The following is a 24588-nucleotide window of genomic DNA, read 5'->3' on the forward strand; positions in this document are numbered from 1 at the left end:
AATGACTACCGAGGTCGCGGATATGGAGTACCTGGCAGAAAATATGAAAAATGTATGGTTTTGGTGGTGTCCAGATAATTTGGATCACATACTGTATAACACATTTTTGTGTTGTTGTTGTTGTTGTTGTTGTTGTCGTCTTCAGTCCAGAGAGACTGGTTTGATGTGGCTCTCCATACTACTCTATCCTGCACAAGCTCCTTCATCTCCAAGTAAATTCTGCAACCTACATCCTTCTGAATCTGCTTAATGTATTCATCTCTTGGTCTCCCTCTATGATTTTTACCCTCCATGCTGCCCTCCAGTACTGTTTATCATCCACATTTCACTTCCATACATGGCTTCACTCCATACAAATACTTTCAGAAAATACTTCGTGATGCTTAAATCTATACTCGAACTTAACAAATTTCTCTTCTTCAGAAACGTTTTCCTTGCCATTGCAGGCTACATTTTACATCCTCTACTTTGACCACCATCCCATCATCAGTTATTATGCCGCCCCCCCCCCCCCCCCCCAAATAGCAAAACTCATCTAAGTGTCTCATTTCCTAATCTAATTCCCTCAGCATCACCCGATTTAATTTGACTCCATTCCATTTTTGTTGATGTTCATCTTATATCCTCATTTCAAGACAGTGTCCATTCCGTTCAACTGCTCTTCCAGGTCCTTTGCTGTCCCTGACAAAATTACAATGTCATCGGCAAACCTCAAAGTTTTTATTTCTTCTCCATGGATTTTAATTCCTACTCCATATTTTTCATTTGTTTCCTTCACTGTTTGCTCAATATACAGATTGAATAACATGGAGGATAAGCTACAATCCTGTCTCACTCCCTTTTCAATCACTGCTTCCCTTTCATGCCCCTCGACTCTTATAACTACCATCTGGTTTCTGTACAAATTGTAAATAGCCTTTCACTCCCTGTATTTGAAACCTGGCGCCCTTGAAATTGAAAGAGAGTATTCCAGTAAACATTGTCAAAGCTGTCTCTAAGTCTACAAATGCTAGAAACATAGGATTGTCTTTCCTTAGTCTATCTTCTAAGATAAGTTGTAGAGTCAGTATTGCCTCACGTGTTCTAACATTTCTACGGAACCCAAATGGATCATCCCAGAGGTCGGCTTCTACCAGTTTTTCCATTCGATGTAAAGGATTTGTGTTAGTATTTTGCAGCTGTGGCTTATTAAACTGATTGTACTGATTGTCCGGTAATTTTCACACTGGTCAGCACCTCCTTTCTTTGGGACTAGAATTATTATATTCTTCTTAAAGTCTGAGAGTATTTTGCCTGTCTGATAAATCTTGCTCACCAGATGGTAGATTTTTGTCATGGCTGGCTATCAGTATTCTGATGGAATGTTTTCTACTCTCGGGGCCTTGTTTCGACTTAGGTCTTTCAGTGCTCTGTCAAATTCTTCTCATAGTGTCATATCTCCCATTTCATCTTCATCTACGCCCTCTTCTGTTTCCATGATATTGCCCTCAAGTACCTCGCCCTTGTATAGATCCTCTTATATACTCCTTCCTTCTTTGCTTAGAACTGGTTTTCCATCTGAGCTCTTGATATTCATATATGTGGTTCTCTTTTCTCCAAAGGTCTCTAATTTTCCTGTAGGCAGTATCTATCTTACTCCAAGTGATATATGCCTCCACATCTGTATGTTTGTTCCCTAGCCATTTTGCATTTCCTGTCGATCTCTTTTTTGAGACATTTGTATTCCTTTTTGCCTACTTCATTTACTGCATTTTTATATTTTTCCTTCATCAATTAATTTCAATATATCTTCTGTTACCCAAGGATTTCTACCAGCCTTTGTCTTTTTACTTACTTGATCCTCTGTTGCCTTCACTATTTTTTATCTCAAAGCTACCCATTCTTCTTCTGCTGTATTTCTTTCCCCTGTTCTTGTCAATCGTTTCCTGTTGCTCTCGCTGAAACACTCTACAACATCTGGAGAGCAGTTCAGTGATGAGCTAACTTTCAGATCTTACCCCACAGAGCCACAACAGCATAACACATTTGCAATAGGTTTATAAAGGTAGTAAGAGTAAGTCACCTCAAAATGTAGGAGAAGAGATTGATGATAATGTGCAGGATACTGTATCCTTACTTTTAAATATTTATGTAATGAATGGGGTAGATATACCAAAGAAAAGAGGATCTACATTTAAATAAAAGAGAAGGGAGATGCATACAGGGACACTATCCCTGTGAAAATTTGACGGTGATTAGATGGCCTTTTGAGGAAGGAGGTGCCACTGAGGATTTCCACAGAAGTAGAATAGTGTGGGTTTTAAGGCTTACTCAAAGCTGCCTAATAGAGGAAGCCATCTGACTTTCGGTGGTTAATTTGCATACTGATTTGATAAATAAATAATAAGTGTCTGAGATTTGTGTGCTGTCCACAATGAAGGAAGTTAGACATAAAGGAGTATGTTATGCAGGATAACGAGAGGACGTAGTTCTTTAAAATTGTAACTCCTCTTACTTGAGGGAAATGGTACCATGAATTGATAGGTGCTGTGATGAACTGTCTATTGAGAAATCTGACCAACATTCAAATGTCAACAATGTAGGGAAAGAAACATGCTACTAACTGTGAAAATGGCATGTTAACTTGCAACCTAACCCAACTCAACACTTACACATAATCATTTGGCAAAGCCGTTGCCACAAAAAGAAAGAGAAACACACACCATTCACCCACACAGCAAGCAAACCTCAAATCTTCCAACCTGGAGTTTTCCATCGTTCAACATTAAAATGTGGTTTGGTAAACCCAAAGACTAGAGTATACCTTAACATATTTGTACAGGTTTTTTATATCTTTCAAATGGGTGGCAGCAACAAGAGTTGCCATTTGCTTCCGCTGAATAGAACAAATTAGTAGGTTTATAAATTCCTTGGGTACTTTAGTCAATTAACCAGATGGAGAGTACTATTTGTGTTGCTGCTCTCTCTCTATATCCTCTCTGGATCCTGTGTTCACAAGATTGCCAGAGATGTAGTACACATACAGATAGCTTTCAGATGAAGTTAGACAATGTTAAAATAGTAAGAGAAAATTACCATTACTTAATGTTCAATTAATATGTTTAAGCAGTGAAAGTTTATTCTGATATGGTAGAGTTGGGATATAAAGTGGACAGTTTTAATTCTCAGTACAAAGCCTACGAGTTAGTCACTTCCAGTTCGCGTTGTCCAATTTATAATTCTAAAATTTTTAATGTGTGTTAGTCACTACAAATATTCTTTATTTATTTATTTAAAAGAACTGTGACAACATCATTCACCTAAAGGCAGATATATGTAGTGTAACGTATCACTTTTAGTAAAGCTCTGTGTTAACAAACACTTAACCCAGCCAACAAATGAAACCCAGACAACAAATGATGTGCTTGCCACAGTGATAGTATTTATTATTAGTTTAGAATTGTAAACTGTTCAGGAGTTTGTTATCGTTTGTGCATGTACACTAGGATGGATGGATGCCATGCATCTCAAAGGTGAACGACGATGGCAGATTTCCTACACATTGCTGTGCCTGCTGGCTTGGCATACATGCTACGACATACCATCTTAGATGGAGTGCAAAGGACCTCCTCTCTAAATTTCCTAAATAGTGTTTGTCGAAAACAACGTCACCCTCCCTCTAGGGATACCCATTTGAGTTCCTGAAGCATGTCTGTAACATTTATGTGTTGTTTGAAACACAGATAACAAATCGAACAGTACTCAAGAACACGTTGCAACAGTGCCTTATATCCATTCTCCTTTACAGGTGAACCACTCTTTCCTAAAATTCTCCCAATAAACCGAAGCTGACCATTTGCCTTTGCTACCACAGTTTTCACATACTCGTTCCATCGTTCTGAAGCCTGTAATGGCTAGACCTTTTATCCATCTATCAGTATGGCTTCTAGGAGTCAAAATCTACATCTCACCACCTTCTCTCGTTTGAAGCAGTGTTACACTCTTTCTTATGACCAGTGATGGACTTGTGGACCACATAGGCCTGGTGGTTATTTCTTTCCTATTATGTAGACAAGTTTCAATGCAACATCAGTCTGTGGCCTTAGCCAAGTATCATTCAAGGAGTTGTGAATTGATTGCACTGGAGCCTAGAATGAGAATATCTTTTTTTCATCTACCAGCATGATCAAAACACGTCGTGCATTTTTTTCACCACAGCAGCAAGGCTCTCCCTCCTCGCACACCGACCATGAGCAATGCGGAAAACAAATGCTGCCAAGTTAAAGCTTGTTGCACAGTCTTCTTTCTTGGACCGCCTCTTCAATAATCAACTAACATATCTAACCCATATCTGTCATATTAAAACAAACTGTGTGTAGAATCTTAATGCTCTCCATGTTCTTATCCATACAGCCTGTATTTATATAAGGCAATGGTCTTGTCATGACTAAGTTCATCATTATTGTGTAAGGATAGCCACAGGTTCCTTTTGTATGAGCCCAATTGACAGTCTTCTGGTGAGTGCTGGAACCCTACGTCTACAGTTTTGATGTTGTCAACTGATACTTGGTTACTATACTTCCAATTCCATAGACATCCGGAGGTTTTTTTGCCCTTCTCAGAAGTGTCACCCTCCCGAAAGTTGACCCAGGGTGGGCTTCCAAACTGGAACAATTGGAAATTAGGGACCTCCACCTTACTGCTCTTGAATGTATCCATTGAAGACTTCACTTACTTCCTCCTAATGTGTACCCAGACCACAGGACCAGGGCCTAAATATATGTTTCCCTCTCGTTTTCCAATGTAGCTTCCTCTTAGTCCTCTCGTTGTAACACTCCGACAGAAGCCGCATCGTAAGAACTCTTTATCCTGAAGATTAGCTGATAATGAAAGGACAACACACTAATTTGGCAATGGCTTTTATTCCCTGCTTTAATGCCTTAACCATACCCAGGCTGGGGAGGGGATATTGTGGAGTTCCTCTTGCCACATGTCACGCTCCAGTGGTCTTCGACTGTGCCTGCCTCATTTATTAGCCAAGTCATTACGTTTTACTTTTTAGGCCTGTTGTTTTTATATATTCTGCACTCTTAACCCTGCATTATGTTTTACTTGCATTGATCTCCTCTTTGTCTGTTCTGAAGGAAGTAGTTATATTTTCGTTTTACTCATGTAGGTTGTGGATTATTGGAGGGACGCCTGGCTTGATTTTCAACCTCTTTTACATCTCCTGAAATTGCTTTTAATTCATAACATTGTCAATGTCCTGAGTGACTGTGTTCTATTTTTGATATGATTTGGTGAAACACTTACGCAATATTTATGTGTGAGTATTTTTGAGTGTTCTGTTGTCTTAGAATGTTGCCACTGAGCATGATGGCATGTTGCCAAAGAGATTGTCACTTGCAATTCAGATGAGTGGCATTAAAATTCCCGCCAAACCACACAGATTTAGTCTGTGTTTTCTTAAATTTACGGGTGAATTCTTTGAATTTAGCACACTTGATTTCCTTCCCCACCTTTGCCAAACCAAATTTGTGCTACATCTCTAATAATCCTGTTAATGACTGGACAATACATCCAACTCTTCCTTTCTTTTAATATTTTGCCTATTTTGTAGACAATTTATGTATTAGAGATTTTATCATCAATTTAATTGTACCATTACTATTCAAAATCATTTTTTGAATTTCAAGACATGAAATACAGTGATTACACATACTTTGAATATAAGAATGAAGGAAAATTAGTGTTTTTGCAAATATTCTCCCCTCTCTTGTAGTGCACAACGGTTCTCTTTTTTTTTTTCAAGTCAAATTAGTTCAGGGATTCAATTTAAAGAACACTGCCCTAAAACAAATAGCATATTGTACATATCTGACTAACCTAAATGTTACATAGTTTCGTAGCGTTACATAGTTTCGTAGCTTGGTCATTAGCAGACTTTGATTATGGATTTGAACACAGAATTAAGTGAATACACGAATTAGTTAGCTAGTTAGTTTCATAGATAATTTTGCATGATGCATTGTAATGATGTGGAACAAGTCAATTACATTCATGTTGCAAATTAATTTGTAAATATGGATACATGCTGAACATTTACATTTATTCATTTTAAATATACAGATGTCAGTAATTCCTACCCACCAACTCCTACACATTACAGTAATAGAAATTCTTCTGTGGAATAGGAGGAGTTGTCAAAAAGAAACAGGTTCAGATTGTTTCCAAATTTTACTTCACTGTCTGTCAGACATTTGATATTGTTAGGTAAGTAGTGAAAAATTTTTGTTGCTGCACTGTGCACCCTTTTTTATGCTAAAGACAACTGTTCTGTGGAGTAATGAATGTCGGTTTTCATTCTGGTTTTGTAATTATGTACATCAGTTTCCCTTTTGAACTGTACTGGATCATTTACAACAAACTACATGAGGGAATAAATATAGTGTGAAGCAGCAGTCAGAATGTGCAACTCCATAAACAATCTCTACAACATGTTTGTGGGTGAGCACCACATATTATTGATGCAGCACTTTATTGAGCAATGAAGACTTTTTTTTCTTAAAGCTGAGTTATCGCAGAACATTATTCCAATGAACAAAAATTTGCGGAATACATCAACTTACTGATTTGTCCCTCCCCTAGAGTTGCAATGATGCTAAGTGCAAATGTGACTGCACTAAGTTGTTTTATGAGATCAAAAATATACTTTTCTGCAGTTTAAATGGTAATCAGTATAAACACCTAAGAGTTTTGAAGTGTCCACTATATTTATTATTTCCTCACCATGTGTTACACTCATCATTGGTGAAACACCCACAGATGTGCACAACTGAATATGTTGCATCTTTTTAAAATTGAGAGTAAGCTCTTTCCCAAAGAACCAGTCACTGATACTGTTTAGAACATTGTTTCTGTATATATGCTTGGATTGATTACAGTGCTAGAGTCATCAGCAAGCACTCCGTCTTCAGGCCACGAGTGGCCTACTGGGACCATCCGACCGCCGTGTCATCCTCAGTGGAGGATGCGGATAGGAGGGGCATAGGGTCAGCACACCACTCCCCCGGTCGTTATGATGGTATTTTTGACCGAAGCCGCTACTATTCGGTCCAGTAGCTCCTCAATTGGCATTACGAGGCTGAGTGCACCCCGCAACGGCCCATGGCGGCCTGGATGGTCACCCATCCAAGTGCCAATCACATCCGATAGTGCTTACCTTCAGTGATATCACAGGAACCAGTGTATCCACTCTGGCAAGGCCGTTGCCTTAGAGTTATCAGCAAAAAAGAACGAATTCTACTTGTTGTATATTTAATAGAAGATTGTTTACAAATAAGAGGAACAATAATGGACCTGAGATTGAAAATTACATCTGCAAACTACTTTTGTTGAATTACTTACAAGGGAACCTCCCCATTGCACCCCCTTCAAATTTTGTTATAAGGTGGCACAGTGGATAGGCCTTGAAAAACTGCACACAGATCAGTCGAGAAACCTGGAAGAAGTTGTTTGGAACTATGAAAAAAATAAGCAAAATAGGCAACATCAAGGATAGTGTGAGCTCAGGAGTGCCATGGTCCGGTGGTTAGCATGAGCAGCTGCAGAAGGAGAGGTCATTGGTTCAAGTCTTCCCTCAAGTGAAAAGTTTAATTTTTTATTTTCAGACAATTATCAAAGTTCAGGCACTCACACGTAATCAACGTCGCTCTCCAAAATTCCAGGACATGTTCAGATTTGCTTGGACATATGCAGGATTTGACGGTCTACACACGGAAAAATTTGAAAATGTTAAACACATATGTTTTGACAGAGCACAGGGAAACTGTGAAACTGCTGCATTCGTTTGTTGCAGTTTATGTGACAAACTCTTATGTTTTCATCACTTTTTTTGGAGTGATTATCACATCCACAAGAAAACCTAAATCGGGCAAAGTAGAAGAATCTTTTTACCCATTAGCCAAGTGTCATAGGTCAACCGATTCCTCCACAGGAAAACACATCTGATATATTCTACAGGGTGTTACAAAAAGGTACGGCCAAACTTTCAGGAAACATTCCTCACACACAAAAAAAGAAAATATGTTATTTGGACATGTGCTTACTTCTCATGTTAGAGCTCATTTTATTACTTCTCTTCAAATCACATTAATCATGGAATGGAAACACATAGCAACAGAATGTACCAGCGTGACTTCAAACAGTTTGTTACAGGAAATGTTCAAAATGTCCTCCGTTAGCGAGGATACAAACATCCACCCTCTGTCGTATGGAATCCCTGATATGCTGATGCAGCTCTGGAGTATGGCGTATTGTATTACAGCCGTCCACAATACGAGCACGAAGAGTCTCTACATTTGGACCAGGGTTGTGTAGACAAGAGCTTTCAAATGCCCCCGTAAATGAAAGGCAAGGGGGTTGAGGTCAGAAGAGAGGCCATGGAATTGGTCCGCCTCTACCAATCCATCGTCACCGAATCTGTTGTTGAGAAGCGTACGAACACTTCAACTGAAATGTGCAGGAGCTCCATCGTGCATGAACCACATGTTGTGTCGTACTTGTAAAGGCACATGTTCTAGCAGCACAGGTAGAGTATCCCGTATGAAATCATGATAACGTGCTCCATTGAGCGTAAGTGGAAGAACATGGGACCCAATCAAGACATCACCAATGTCAGCCCACACATGTTGATTGTGCAAATTTACAATTTGATCACGTTGGAATGAAGCCTCATACGTAAAGAGAACATTTGCACTGAAACGAAGATTGACACATTGTTGGATGAACCATTCGCAGAAGTGTACCCGTGGAGGCCAGTCAGCAGCTGATAGTGCCTGCACACGCGGTACATGGTATGGAAACAACTGGTTCTCCCGTAGCACTCTCCATACAGTGATGTGGTCAACGTTATCTTGTACAGCAGCAACTTCTCTGACGCTGACATTAGGGTTATCGTCAACTGCACGAAGAATTGCCTCGTCCATTGCAGGTGTCCTCGTCATTCTAGGTCTTCTCCAGTCGCGAGTCATAGGCTGGAATGTTCCATGCTCCCTAAGATGCCGATCAGTTGCTTCGAACGTCTTCCTGTCGGGACACCTTCATTCTGGAAATCTGTCTCAATACAAACATACCGCGCTCGTCTACTAATTACACGATTTTGCGGTGCAGTCGCAAAAACACAGACACTAATCTTATTACAGTGAACAGAGACGTCAATGAACGAACGGACAGGTAATAACTTTGCGAAAATAAAGAAAGTAACCTTTTTACTTGAGGGAAGACTGGAACCAAGGACCTCTTTTTCTGCAGTTGCTCATGCTAACCACAGCGCTCCTGAGCTCACATTATCCTTGATGTTGCCTATCTTGCACATGGACTACTCAGTTTGTTTATTTTGCTTATTTTTTTCATAGTTCCACACAGCTTCTTCCTGTTTTCTTGTTTGATCTGTGTTCAGTTTTCAAGGCCTATCCACTGTGCCCACTTATAACTAAATCTGAGGGGGGTGCGATGGGGAGGTTCCCTTGTTAGCACAACTTCCTGCATTCTTTTGGTTAGGTATGATACTATCCATTGGTTGGCTACGCCATTAATGCCATAAAACTTCAATTTATCTAGGAGAATACTGAGATTCACACAGTCAAATGTCTTGGAAAGGTTGCAGAAATTACATCCATCACTCTATTATTACTTAACGCTTGTAAAATTTTGTGAGTGAACATGTAAATGGCATTCTCAGTAGGACAAACCTTCTGAAACCCAAACTATAGTTTATTGAGGATATTATTGTTGCTCAGGTGCAATTCTATTCTAGAGTACATCAACACCTCAAAAAACTTGGAAAATGATGTCAAAAGTGAAACAGGGTGACAGTTATTGACACCCCTTTTCTCACCTTCTTTGAAAAGGAGTTCAACAACAGCATAAGTAGACAGTTTTGTGGCAGAGAATGATTAGACTGACAGCAGGGTGATACATCTATAGTCCGTGGCTGGCTGTACTTATTGTTGTAACTATTATATATATATATATATATAGAAAGAAACTTCCACATGGGATAAATATTTTAAAAACAAAGATTCCAAGACTTATCAAGCGGGAAAGCGCCGGTAGACAGGCACAATAAAGTAACACCCACACACAAAATTTCGAGCTTTCGCAACCTGCGGCTGCTTCGTCAGGAAAGAGGGAAGGAAAGGAAAGATGAAAGGATGTGGGTTTTAAGGGAGAGGGTAAGGAGTCATTCCAATCCCGGGAGCGGAAAGACTTACCTTAGGGGGAAAAAAGGATAGGTATATACTCGCGCCCCCCCCCCCCCCCCCCCCCCCCACACACACACACACACACACACACACACACACACACACCCGCGCGCTGACATATTTAAAGGCAAAGAGTTTGGCCAGAGATGTCAGACAAGGCGGAAGTGTGGAGGCAAAGATGATGTTGAATGACAGGTGAGGTATGAGTGGCGGCAACTTGAAATTAGCGGAGATGGAGGCCTGGTGGATAACGAGAAGAGAGGATATATTGAAGGGCAAGTTCCCATCTCCGGAGTTCAGATAGGTTGGTGTTGGTGAGAAGTATCCAGATAACCTGGTCATCCGAAGACCAGTATCAGTTGCAAAGCGATTTAGAAAAGATTGCTGTATGGTGTGTCAGGTGGCAGTTGACGCTAAATAACGAAAAGTGTGAGATGATCCACATGAGTTCCAAAAGAAATCCTTTGGAATTCGATTACTCGATAAATAGTAAAATTCTCAAGGCTGTCAATTCAACTAAGTACCTGGGTGTTAAAATTACGAACAACTTCAGTTGGAAGGACCACATAGATAATATTGTCGGGAAGGCGAGCCAAAGGTTGCGTTTCATGCCAAAGGTTGCGTTTCATTGGCAGGACACTTAGAAGATGCAACAAGTCCACTAAAGAGACAGCTTACACTACACTCGTTCGTCCTCTGTTAGATTATTGCTGCGCGGTGTGGGATCCTTACCAGGTGGGATTGACGGAGGACATTGAAAGGGTGCAAAATAGGGCAGCTCGTTTTGTATTATCACGTTATAGGGGAGAGTGTGGCAGATATGATACACGAGTTGGGATGGAAGTCATTACAGCAAAGACGTTTTTTGTCGCGGCAAGACCTTTTTACGAAATTTCAGTAACCAACTTTCTCTTCCGAATGCGAAAATATTTTGTTGAGCCCAACCTACATAGGTAGGAATGATCATCAAAATAAAATAAGAGAAATCAGAGCTCGAACAGAAAGGTTTAGGTGTTCGTTTTTCCCGCTTGCTGTTCGGGAGTGGAACACTAGAGAGATAGTATGATTGTGGTTCGATGAACCCTCTGCCAAGCACTTAAATGTGAATTGCAGAGTAGTCATGTAGATGTAGATGTAGATGTAGATGTGTAAAACTGTGCCAAGATGTGCTGGCCGTGCACAAAGGCATGTTTAGCCTCAGGGTGATCCTCATTACCAACAAACACTGTCTGCCTGTGTCCATTGATGCGAATGGACAGTTTGTTGCTGGTCATTCCCACATGGAAAGCGTCACAGTGTAGGCAGGTCAGTTGGTAAATCATGTGGGTGCTTTCACACGTGGCTCTGCCTTTGATCGTGTACACCTTCCGGGTTACAGGACTGTAGTAGGTGGTGGTGGGAGGGTGCATAGGACAGGTTTTACACCGGGGGCGGTTACAAGGGTAGGAACCAGAGGGTAGGGAAGGTGGTTTGGGGATTTCATAGGGATGAACCAAGAGGTTACAAAGGTTAGGTGGATGGCGAAAAGACACTCTTGGTGGAGCGAGGAGGATTTCATGAAGGATGGATCTCATTTCGGGGCAGGATTTTAGGAAGTCGTATCCATGCTGGAGAGCCACATTCAGAGTCTGATCCAGTCCCGGGAAGTATCCTGTCACAAGTGGGGCACTTTTGGGATTCTTCTGTGAGAGGTTCTGGGTTTGAGGGGATGAGGAAGTGGCTCTGGTTATTTGCTTCTGTACGAGGTTGGGAGGGTAGTTGCGGGATGGAAAAGCTGTTTTCAGGTTGTCGGTGTAATGGTCCAGGGATTTAGGACTGGAGCAGATTCGTTTGCCACGAAGGCCTAGGCTGTAGGGAAGGGACCGTTTGATATGGAATGGGTGGCAGCTGTCATAATGGAGGTAATGTTGCTTATTGGTGTGTTTGATGTGGACGGATGCGTGAAGCTGGCCATTGGACAGATGGAGGTCAACGTCAAGGAAGGTAGCATGGGAGTTGGAGTAGGACCAGGTGAATCTGATGGAACCAAAGGAGTTGAGGTTGGAGAGGAAATTCTGGAGTTGTTCATCACTGTGAGTCCAGATCATGAAGATGTCATCAATAAATCTGTACCAAACTTTGGGTTGGCAGGCTTGGGTAACCAAGAAGGCTTCCTCATAGTGACCTATAAATAGGTTGGCATACGAGGGGGCCATCTGGGTACCCATGGCTGTTCCCTTTAATTGTTGGTATGTTTGGCCTTCAAAAGTGAAGAAGTTGTGGGTCAGGATGAAGCTAAGGTGATGAGGAAAGGCGTTTTATGTAGGGTGGCAGGTGATCGGCGTGAAAGGAAGTGCTCCATTGCAGTGAGGCCCTGGACGTGCGGGATATTTGTGTATAGGGAAGTGGCATCAATGGTTACAAGGATGGTTTCTGGGGGTAACAGACTGGGTAAGGATTCCAGGCGTTCGAGAAAGTGGTTGGTGTCTTTGATGAAGATGGGAGACGGCATGTAATGGGTTGAAGAGATACATTCTGTGAGGGCTTGGTAACCAGCTACAATGGGGCGGCCAGGATGTTTGGGTTTGTGAATTTTAGGAAATAGGTAGAAGGTACGAGTGCGAGGTGTTGGTGGGGTCAGGAGTTTGATGGAGTCAGATGAAAGGTTTTGTAGGGGGCCTAAGGTTCTGAGGATTCCTTGAAGCTCCGCCTGGACATCAGGAATGGGATTACCTTGGCAAACTTTGTATGTAGAGTTGTCTGAAAGCTGACGCAGTCCCTCAGCCACATACTCCTGACGATCAAGTACCACGATCGTGGAACCCTTGTCAGCCGGAAGAATGATGATGGGTTGGTCAGCTTTCAGATCACGGATAGCCTGGGCTTCGGCTGTCGTGATGTTGGGAGTAGGATTAAGGTTTTTCAAGAAAGATTGAGAGGCAAGGCTGGAAGTGAGAAATTTCTGGAAGGTTTGGAGAGGGTGATTTTGAGGAAGAGGAGGTGGGTCCTGCTGTGGTGGAGGACAGAACTGTTCCAGGCAGGGTTCAATTTGGATAGTGTCTTGGGGAGTTGGATCATTGGGAGTAGGATCAGAGTTACTTTTCTTCATGGCAAAGTGATATCTCCAGGAGAGAGTACGAGTGTAGGACAGTAAATCTTTGACAAGGGCAGTTTGGTTGAACCTGGGAGTGGGGCTGAAGGTGAGGCCTTTGGATAGGACAGAGGTTTCAGATTGGGAGAGAGGTTTGGAGGAAAGGTTAACTACTGAATTGGGGTGTTGTGGTTCCAGATTGTGTTGACTAAAATTTTGAGGTGTTGGGGGGAGTGGAGATGGAAGTGGGAGATTGAGTAGATGGGAGAGACTGTGTCTGTGTGCAATGAGAGGCGGTTGAGGTTTGTTGGAAAGGTTGTGGAGGGTGAGTGAGTTGCCTTTCCGGAAGTGGGACACCAGGAGATTGGATAGGTTTTTGACGTGGAGGGTGGCATGCTGTTCTAATTTGCGGTTGGCCTGTAGGAGGATGCAATGAACAGCCGGTGTGGATGTGGGAGAGGAAAGATTGAGGACTTTGATGTGGGATAGGAGTTGACGGGTGTGTTCATTGGCCGAGTCGATGTATAGGTGAAGGATTAGGTGGGTGAGGGTTATGGATTGTGCATTATACCAGTTCCAAACTTCAGTCTCCCATCCTTCATCAAAGACACCAACCACTTTCTCGAACGCCTGGAAACCGTCCTTCTAACCATTGATGCCACTTCCCTATACACAAATATCCCCCACGTCCAGGGCCTCGCTGCAGTGGAGCACTTCCTTTCACGCTGATCACCTGCCACCCTACCTAAAACGTCTTTCCTCATCACCTTAGCCAGCTTCATCCTGACCCACAACTTCTTCACTTTTGAAGGCCAGACATACCAACAATTAAAGGGAACAGCCATGGGACCAGGATGGCCCCCTCGTATGCCAACCTATTTATGGGTCGCTTAGAGGAAGCCTTCTTGGTTACCCAAGCCTGCCAACCCAAAGTTTGGTACAGATTTATTGATGACATCTTCATGATCTGGACTCACAGTGAAGAACAACTCCAGAATTTCCTCTCTAACCTCTACTCCTTTGGTTCCATCAGATTCACCTGGTCCTACTCCAACTCCCATGCCACCTTCCTTGACGTTGACCTCCATCTGTCCAATGGCCAGCTTCACACATCCGTCCACATCAAACCTACCAACAAGCAACAGTACCTCCATTATAACAGCTGCCACCCATTCCATATCAAACGGTCCCTTCCCTACAGCCTAGGCCTTCGTGGCAAACGAATCTGCTCCAGTCCTAAATCCCTGGACCATTACACCAACAACCTGAAAACAGCTTTCGCATCCCGCAACTACCCTCCCAACCTAGTTCAGAAGCAAATAACCAGAGCCACTTCCTCATCCCCTCAAACCCAGAACCTCTCACAGAAGAACCCCAAAAGTGTCCCACTTGTGACAGGATACTTCCCGGGACTGGATCAGACCCTGAATGTGTCTCTCCAGCAGGGATACGACTTCCTAAAATCCTGCCCCGAAATGAGATCCATCCTTCATGAAATCCTCCCCACTCCACCAAGAGTGTCTTTCCGCCGTCCACCTAACCTTTGTAACCTCTTGGTTCATCCCTATGAAAGCCCCAAACCACCTTCCCTACCCTCTGGCTCCTACCCTTGTAACCGCCCCCGGTGTAAAACCTGTCCTATGCACCCTCCCACCACCACCTACTCCAGTCCTGTAACCCGGAAGGTGTACACGATCAAAGGCAGAGCCACGTGTGAAAGCACCCACATGATTTACCAACTGACCTGCCTACACTGTGACGCTTTCTATGTGGGAATGACCAGCAACAAACTGTCCATTCGCATGAATGGACACAGGCAGACAGTGTTTGTTGGTAATGAGGATCACCCTGTGGCTAAACATGCCTTTGTGCACGGCCAGCACATCTTGGCACAGTGTTACACCGTCCCCAACACCAATCTATCCGAACTCCGGAGATGGGAACTTGCCCTTCAATATATCCTCTCTTCTCGTTCTCGTTATCCATCAGGCCTCAATCTCCGCTAATTTGAAGTTGCCTCCACACTTCTGCCTTGACGGACATCTCTGCCCAAACTCTTTGCCTTTAAATATGTCTACTTGTGTGTGTGTGGGCGGGGGGGGGGGGGGCACGCGCCCGTGTTTATACCTATCCTTTTTTCCCCCTAAGGTAAGTCTTTCCGCTCCCGGGATTGAAATGACTCCTTACCCTCTCCCTTAAAACCCACATCCTTTCGTCTTTCCTTTCCTTCCCTCTTTCCTGACGAAGCAGCCGCCGGTTGCGAAAGCTCGAAATTTTGTGTGTGTGTGTGTTTGTGTGTTATTTTATTGTGCCTGTCTACCGGCGCTATCCCGCTCGGTAAGTCTTGGAATCTTTGTTTTTAATATGTATATATAGTATGGATTTTTCCTGTTACATTCTCAGAGAATGCAAAAAGAATTACTAATTCTGTGCATGCTTTTCGTAGTCTAATGTCATCTACATTGTACATAAGGATATTAAATGTAATGTTATGTAACCCAACCTGGAAACAGATATGTAGAATTTTCTGATGACGATTGGGGGGTGAATAAGGCATATTTTTTCAAGTGGCTGCCAGGTTAAATGTCTTAGGATTTCTGTTGTAATCTCACTGGGAATGAACATGTCTGTGAACCATTTGAGTTCTCATGTTACATATATATGTACCGTGTCACTTTTTGTCCTAGTTGATTCGAATTCCTAGGACTATACAGGGTGTCCCATTTCTCTTGACCACCCCAAGTAACTTTTTGTCCAGAAGGAAAATAAAAAATGCATCAACCAGATGTTGTTCAGCTATGAGAGGGACACTATCCAACCTGACTGTCTTTCTTGTAACTTTGTTCATTACAAAACATGAACACCAGTACAGTTTCTTTTTAAATAACATCCTTTCTTTTTTAATTCAGTAATCCATGTCCTCTCTCCAAGACCTGTTCAACATGTCATTGTGAAAAATTTAGCACAAAACTGACTTCAACTCTCCTGTGTCAGCATACAGTCCAGGTACCTGGTGTAATGTTACTTGCCCATTTGCTGTATTAATATGAAACTAATGGAAACACAAGAAATATGCACACTTGACAGCTGAATGAATGAATAATGGTGGCAAAGTGTAGTTGCTATCCCACTGTTAAACAAAGGAATATTTGAATATAAAATGGTCAAGTGTTTTGTGAAATCTTTTATCTAGAAGTAAGAAATAAAACATATTACAGGAACACCTGGCACTTTTCAGTGCTTTGAAATTATGTACTTTCCTTCATTGAGTAAAGCTCTTGAAAAGTCACCCTTCATGGTCATCATTGTCACTGTCAAAGAGCAGTTCAATTATAGTTGTAGGAAGTTCTTCCATTCTAAGGTGCTGCTCTATGTCAAACAGTGGAGGGCCTCTCAAATATGCCTACTCTTTGACGTCAATATTTGCAATCATAAAATAGTCACTCTTCTTCAGTATCATCCAAAAAGAAACAGATGCATCTTTTTCATGATTTTCCATCATTATCAACAGCTTGTGAGTCATTTTGTTATCTGCACATCATAAAAAAATATGTGGAAACATTCGGTGACCACAAACATGACAAAACTTTGTTAGTAGTGTCAATGCCTACAAATAATTTTCTCTCTTTTCCATTCTGGATCCTCCTTACATGCTTCTTTCCTTCAGTGTTGTTGGAAGACTTTCCACTTGTACCAGGCGTCATTGAGACACTATCGTTGAGAAGGCATAAGAAGATCACTGACAGCCAGCAGTGCTGTTGCCAGCTCTTAACTCTGAAGTGCTAATGGCTGCAGGAAAAACAAGTCATCTCTGGAGTTGAGACCTCATTGAGGTGTTACCATAGAGATGTTTATAAAATTGCCTTCCTAGCATCTTATGTTTCAGAAATGTTCTAAATGTAGTACTTGGTTGCAAGGAAGCCACTTTGACACTTAAATATCTCACCAATAGAAATTTTCATGTGCACAACAATAGGCCTAAAAGAGACGAACTTTTTGACATTTTATTTACATAGGTAACAGCAGCTGTCTGTGAAATATTTCAGTTTTCCCTCAAATCTGTACTTAAGCTTTTTATTTAAGTTTTTCTTAATTACCCTGATTTGTTTAAAGTAAAATAATGATAATAACAGAATACCATGATAACAATTATTATTAATTTTTTATTTTGAAAACTAAGCCTCGCACTGTTATAAATTATGGTACCAAGTTAGTTTTATTCCTTTAATGCACCTTGCATATAATTTTCATTACTAGCCAGTTTTGGCCCTACGCTATTATCAAATCTACAATATAAATGTTCCGTGTTACGTGGGGACAGACACGTTCCCTCACATACACATGTCGAATGTTGCAGATTGGTCTTGCACACACCAGTCAGTTTGCAAGAACAACTTTAACAACACATCATGTAGGCATTCATTTAGCAGCATACTATTTTATTCTGCACTCATACATACATATAACTGTTACAAATTTCAGGAAACATGCATCAATCAAATAGTATGCATTTTGGTTGCCACATGTTCTGCATCTGTAACATTCAACATATATCTGTGTGTCTGCCCCACATACAAAAAAAGAAAACTTTCAGATGCAACACACAAATCACCAGTACCAAAGTTTTGATAATGACTTAAGACTAAAACTTGCCAATATTGTAATTTACACACATGGTGTGTTAAAGGAATAAAACTGACAGCCTATGGCAGTTAAAATGATTCCATAATTTAGATGATATATTGAGGCTGCAGGACCTGTACATAAAGAAATTATCATGCTGTTCTGTTTGATACCGTATATGTCCACTTTTCGTTATTTCTATGAAAATTCTGACAAAAATATTCCCTCAAATCATTACATTTTTCTAAGACAATTGTCTGGCACAGTTGTTAGATTGGTTACTGCTGCTACAGCGGCAGGTTATCGAGATTTAAGTGAGTTTGAAAGTGGTGTTGCAGTCGCTGCACAAGTGATGGGACACCATCTCCAGGATAGCGATGAAGTGGGGATTTTTCCATACGACCATTTCATGGGTGTACCGTGAATATCAGGAATCCGTTAAAACCTCGAATCTCCATCATCACTGTGGCCAGAAAAATATCCTGCAAGAACAGGACCGATGACAACTGAATGTTCAACATGACAGAAGTGCAACCCTTCTGCAAATTGCTGCAGATTTCAATGCTTGGCCATCAACAAGTGTCAATGTGTGAACCATTCACCAAAACAGCATTGATATGGGTTTTTAGAGCCAAAGACCCACTTGTGTACCCTTGATGACTGCAGGGCATAAAGCTTTATGCCTCATCTGGGCCCGCCAACATTGACATTGGACTGTTGATGACTGGAGACATGTTGCTTGGTCTATGGGTCTCGTTTAAAATTGTATCAAGTGGATGGATATGTACAGGTATAGAGACAATCTCACAAATCCATGGACCCTGCATGTCAGCAGGGGACTCTTCAAGCTGGTGGACACACTGTAACGGTGTGCAGTTGGAATGATATGGGACCCCTTATACATCTAGATATGACTCTTGACAGGTGACACGTATGTAAGCATCCTGTCTGATCACTTGTCCATTCATGTCCATTGTGCATCTGATTCCAGCAGGACAATGCAATACCCTTCACATGTCGAGAATTGTTACAGAGTGGATCCAGGAACACTCTTCTGAGTTAAATCCTCCTGCTGCCACCAAACTCCCCAGATATGAACATTACTGAGCATATTTGGGATGCCTTGCAATGTACCGTTCAGAAGAGATCTTCACCACCCCATACTCTTACAGATTTATGGACAGCCCTGCAGGATTCATGGTGTCAGTTTCCTCCAGCACTACTTCAGACATTATCGAGTCCGAGTCATGTCATGTTACGGCACTTCTGCTTGCTCATGAGGGAAGGCCCTATACGCTTGCTCATGAGGGAAGGCCCTATACGATATAAGATAGTGTCAAACATTTCTTACAGATGAACAGAATGTGTTTTTGATAGGACGACCTTGCTTATAGAGAGTATTTCCAGTCTCTAAATAATCGAAAAACACACTGTATGGAATCATCACCTGCACCTAGCCTTTATTGACTATGTGAAAACCTTTGATAATGTTAAGAGTTACATTATGAGAAATTTTAGAAAAGAATGGTACAGTTCAGCTTTTAATAAGTATAATTCAGAGCACGTATACATACAACAAAATCTAAGTACATAAAGGAAGTCAATTTGTGAGAACCACCAGCCAAGAATTAAGATGGGTGGCCTTTATCTAGTGTACGATTCCACTCTGCTTGGAGCGGTGACATCGTACCTAATACAAAGATGCTCGTATAGGCAATCTATGAAAGCAAGAGATCATACTCGCAAACAAATGAATGTAGCATGCGATAAAATTACAATCACATTTCACACAGTTACTTACTCCATCAACAAGTATATCAAAATGAATTGAAGATAATGTAAATAAATAAGAACAATAATAAAAAATCAAAAATTCATATGTAATAAGAATTATGCTCGTAATTTATGAAAGTCAAAAGGTACAGAAAACCTTTAAATTGCATTATAGTAAAGCACATGGTGAGGTCATATTATTACAAAATATTTTAATTGTACTATTGGGGTTTTGGGTGGTGATAAACTAAAATGTAAAAGAAAACAGGAAAATGAAATGTATAACAAATACGACACAAAGGCATGAAATGTGAACCCGACACACTAAATACTAAAAGGAAAGTCAGTACACAACTAACAAAAATCCACAAAAAGTAACAAATATTGGAATTGATAACTATAAGTAGCCTGTATAGGTAAATTATAGTTACCGATTCCAAACACTTTATGATCCACATGCAAATTATTTTTGCAATAGTTGTATGCACTAAAACATAACAACATTTTTAAATTTGTAATTGCTCTCTGAAACTACTGTGGTGAATTAACAAAAATTGAAATCGGCAACAAGAATTGACCTGTGTAGGTAAATTCCAGTTGCCTATTTCAGTATTAGCAATTTTTTCTCGGTAGTTCAGAGAGCTATTACAAGTGCAGAAATTCAATTAGCCTACACTTTAGTGCACAACCTGCTGAAAAAAAACCATCTGACAAATAAAACACTGAATGATTGGAATTGGTAACTAGAATTAACCTACCTAGATGGCCTCTTCTAGTTATTGATTCCAACTATACGATGGTTGATAATTTTGGACTTTATGCAGTAAATCTGTAGACTAGGTATTTGAAGGATTTCTAAATTTCTTATTGATCTCAGAACTACTAGAAAAAAGTAACAAATATTTTAGGTACAGACAATAAATTTTTCTCTTTTTCTCAGTAGTGAAGAAAATAATACCAAATGTAGAAATCCTGTAACACTTAAGGGCACACACTTGTTAAAATGGTCTAAATTATAAACTGTGGAATGGTTGGAATGAACTAGAGTTTACCTATATAGGTCAATTCTAGTTACTGATTAAATGCAAAAAGTGCACATGCCTACTGGAAAAACAAACTGAACAATTTACACTGGTGTGGTTGGAGTCAGTAACTAAAATTGACCTATATAGCTTAGTTACAGTTATCGTTTCCAATATTTCTTAGGCCCTACTTTTGTGAATATTCATTACTTGTGTACTAGTCCTATAAGATTCAATCATTATCAAAAATCAACACTATTTTACAATATAATGACTTCATCATGCACTATACTGTAATGGATTTAAAGGTTCTCTGTGCTTTTTTTACTTGCATAAATTAACAATAATAATTTATTTCACACAAGTATGCTTTCCTTTTTCTGTTCTTATTTATTTTTGTTGCCTTCAATTCTTTTCCATATAATCTGTGGTTAAGTAATTAATCACCTGAACTGTGATCATAATTTTATCATATGCTACATTCATTTCTTTGCGAATATGATGAGTTTCTTTCACAGATTATCTCTATTCAGCACCTCTGCCTTAGGTATGACGTCACCACTCATAGCTGGAAAGTGGAATCGAACACTAAACTTGAACCCATTATTTAATATATACACAGTGTCATAAAGGCACGGCAGAACAAAATAGTGCACTGCTATAAACCTAATAATACAGTGATAAATACATTTCTGTTTGCTGATGGTCAAATAATCTTGGCAGACTCTCATGATAAATTACAATAACAATTTGGTATGACAATATCTAAAGATAAAATTAAGTTAACGACATCCCATGGTTAGGAGCATTTAAGAGCAAAAATAATTGATGATAAACCACATACTTTTATATAACTATGCTATCTCATACATTGCATCCAAGGATCAAGAATATAAAGTGCAAAAATTTCAACAGTTGGTTAGTGTGGTAAATAGCACTCTTCTCAAAAAGGTTAAGAGAGAGAGTACTAAAATTTAATAATGTGATGGCAGTACCAGTTCTCATTTAGCTGGTTATAAGCTAAAATATCAGATCAAGAATAGTGAAATCGGCACTGAACTCCAGAGCATATCTTAGAAAATAGAAGGTATAGAAAGATGTAGCATGAACAGATTCATTATATTAAGATGAACAGATGCCTGAATTAATGTACAAATATACACTTCAGGGGGGTAAAAGTTGAGTACCTCGAGAAGGGTCGGAAAGATAAGTTAAAGTCTACTTGAAATTCAAACAGATAAGGAAGCCTAAATGAAAACTGGATATAATGACGATATTTTTCTTATCCCTCTTATGAATGTTCAGTCATCTTAGACTGTTCATAGCCCAAGACATTCACAGAGACTAAGAAAGGACATTCCCTGCACATTTATTTCATGCCTTCTGAGCACAAGACAGTAGCGAGTTCATTTAACAGTAATTTATACAAAGAGAGCAGAGTTATTAGCATATTAAAGCTTTATCTATCAGTTAGGTGTATACAGACTATTCAGATGGAAGAAGACAGCTTACATTAGATGTTGACCAGTCCCAGTTGGCAAACAGTTTCAACATATCATTACTCAACCTACTGATTATACTAATACATAAGAAATGTCTTTCTTGTGTGAGACACCTTTGACATTATTTTAAGTGTCAGGTAAGTATAAAGTGCATTCAATAAGTAATGCAACCATTTTTGTCTCATTTGAAAAAATGTGGAATTTGTTGTGTGACATTGTGGAAAGGGTGTGTGCACCTACTGGGTTCCTCGCCACCTGACAGAAGCAATGAATGATCGACGGTGCAGTATTGCATGTGTTGTTTCACGGCTGATCATGAAATTTTTTTGTTGAACACTGTCACAGGAGATGAAACATAGGTTCATCACTTTGAACTGGAAACACAATAGCAAACCACAGAGTGGCACCACACCACTTCTCCTCTGAAGAAAATATTCAAAGCCACACCCCTGCTGGTGAAGTCATGGTGATGGTCTTCTGGACTCAGAAGGAGTTATTCTGTTCGATGCCCTCCCTCATTGTGCAGTGATCAGCTAGGAAGTGTATTGTGCTAACCCCCAGGAAATAGAAGAAATGACTTCAGCACAAAAATTCAAACAAATTTGGCTCAATGAAGGATGTACACACGGGATGCAGTGTGTGGATCGTGGAGAGAGTGTTGATCCAGCAAGATGTTGGCTTCAACGTCAACCAGCAGAGTGGTATCATACAGGCCCTCCCAGTACGGTGGCATGAGGCTGTCACTTTGAATGGAGATTATGTTGAAAAATAAGATTTTGTAGCCAGAAGAGTAGGGAATATTATGGTGTGTTGGAACCCTGAATAAAACCAACCTTCTTTCACAAAAAAAGTGTTACATTACTTACCGAATGCCCCTTGTACTGAAAGGGAGGGTATTCAGACTGAATCATATATTTTTCTTTCTCTCGTTTTCCCATTTCCATCCAAGTTTGGAATAATGAATGTAAGATTCTGAAAACTTAAGAGTCGATATTTATTTCCAGCCTTTGTTACATAACTGTTTTGTACTTTTTAGGTTGTCATCTTTGGCATAACTAGACTAATAAGAGCGAGATGATGTGTGTCTTAATAAATAACTTGTACCTGAGAAAGTTGTTCATGTCACAAACTATAGAAACCTACACAATGAAAACTTGAACCCATTGTTACAAGTACTGTGAAGTACAACATTACTTACTTGCATTCTTGTTTTGACAACATCAATAGGTGTGTTCCCGAAGACAGAAGCAGCACCAGCTATTGCCCCAAATAGACCTGTGAGTAGTTTTGGAACAGGCTGTTTGGGATCACCCTTTCGATACCAGTCTTTTAAAGTTTCCATAACAAAGAAGCGGATTGCTTGATTGCTGCCTTGCTTCATGATTGTTGCTGTTACACCCTGATAGACTCCTCGAAAACCTGAAATAGTACGAAGTGAACTGAGTGGTCTAATATTTTTAAAGGCTTTATTGTTACAGCTAAAAAGAGAACTTAAGTCGTTAGCACCCAATTTATATTGCCTGCTTTAAATAATTCTATGCAAGTATATTCAAATCGCAGAATTCAGTGATGTGTTTAGTAGAAATATCTTAAAGGAAATGTACGGAAAATGAATTTTTCATCTACTATAGTCATTAAGATATCGTGGTAGTCCATATTGTCTTGAGAAGTAGCTTTTGGTTTATTAAGAACATCTCCAAACCGGTAACTAATAATTATTTTTTTAAAGTCATGTGAACCAACTTTCTTTCTCCCAATCTTTGCAATGCTTTCTAAACAATACTGCCGAAGTTTCCTCTTGTCTATTCAGGAAATTCTCCCTCCCTCCCTCTCCACGAGGCAGGGGAGGCATGAGGAGTGGTTTGTTTGGATCTGATTCTCAGAGGCTGTTGACGCAGTGGCCGGAGACGGTCATGTGTGCATGTGAGGGGTGTCTGTGCGTGTGCGCTCTGTCGTTTTTTGAGAAAGGCTATGGCCAAAAATTTTGTTGTGCGAGTGGAATTGTCTTTTCTATGTTCCTGTCTGTGGCTCAGTGATCATCTTTACAGTGAGTTGCTACCTATCCTCATTAGTAGAATAGCTGGCCACATGAGTGGATTTCCATGATGGGCCAAAACCACTGGCCATTTTTTGCAGGTATCTGTAATGGATCACACCTGCTGATCAGAAGAGCCCATCATTTCCCACTAATATGCAGGCTCTGCCCATCGGATCTAGTCTCACTGATCTGTCCTCACGCCAGGTCTGTTTGTGTGTGGTGTTATGCAACAGATTTTCATGGTTTATCAATGGACCCAGGACTGTGATGCTCCTCAGCAGGCCAGAGGGCACGGGTGATGGATTTCAGGAATTGC

The 24588-nt window shown here is 40.5% G+C and overlaps 1 protein-coding gene across 1 annotated transcript in view; it reads right to left on the minus strand.

The window, feature by feature from the left end:
- LOC126284509 (putative tricarboxylate transport protein, mitochondrial) overlaps window positions 1–24588 on the minus strand; it is a 39626-nt gene that overhangs the window by 8197 nt on the left and 6841 nt on the right. The window contains exon 4 of the mRNA XM_049983484.1: window positions 23433–23653. Within this exon, the coding sequence (XP_049839441.1) occupies window positions 23433–23653 (221 nt within the window). The remainder of the gene's footprint in view (window positions 1–23432; window positions 23654–24588) is intronic.

This window comes from Schistocerca gregaria, chromosome 8 (genome assembly GCF_023897955.1).
Source record: "Schistocerca gregaria isolate iqSchGreg1 chromosome 8, iqSchGreg1.2, whole genome shotgun sequence".
Classification (NCBI taxonomy): Eukaryota; Metazoa; Arthropoda; class Insecta; order Orthoptera; family Acrididae; genus Schistocerca; species Schistocerca gregaria.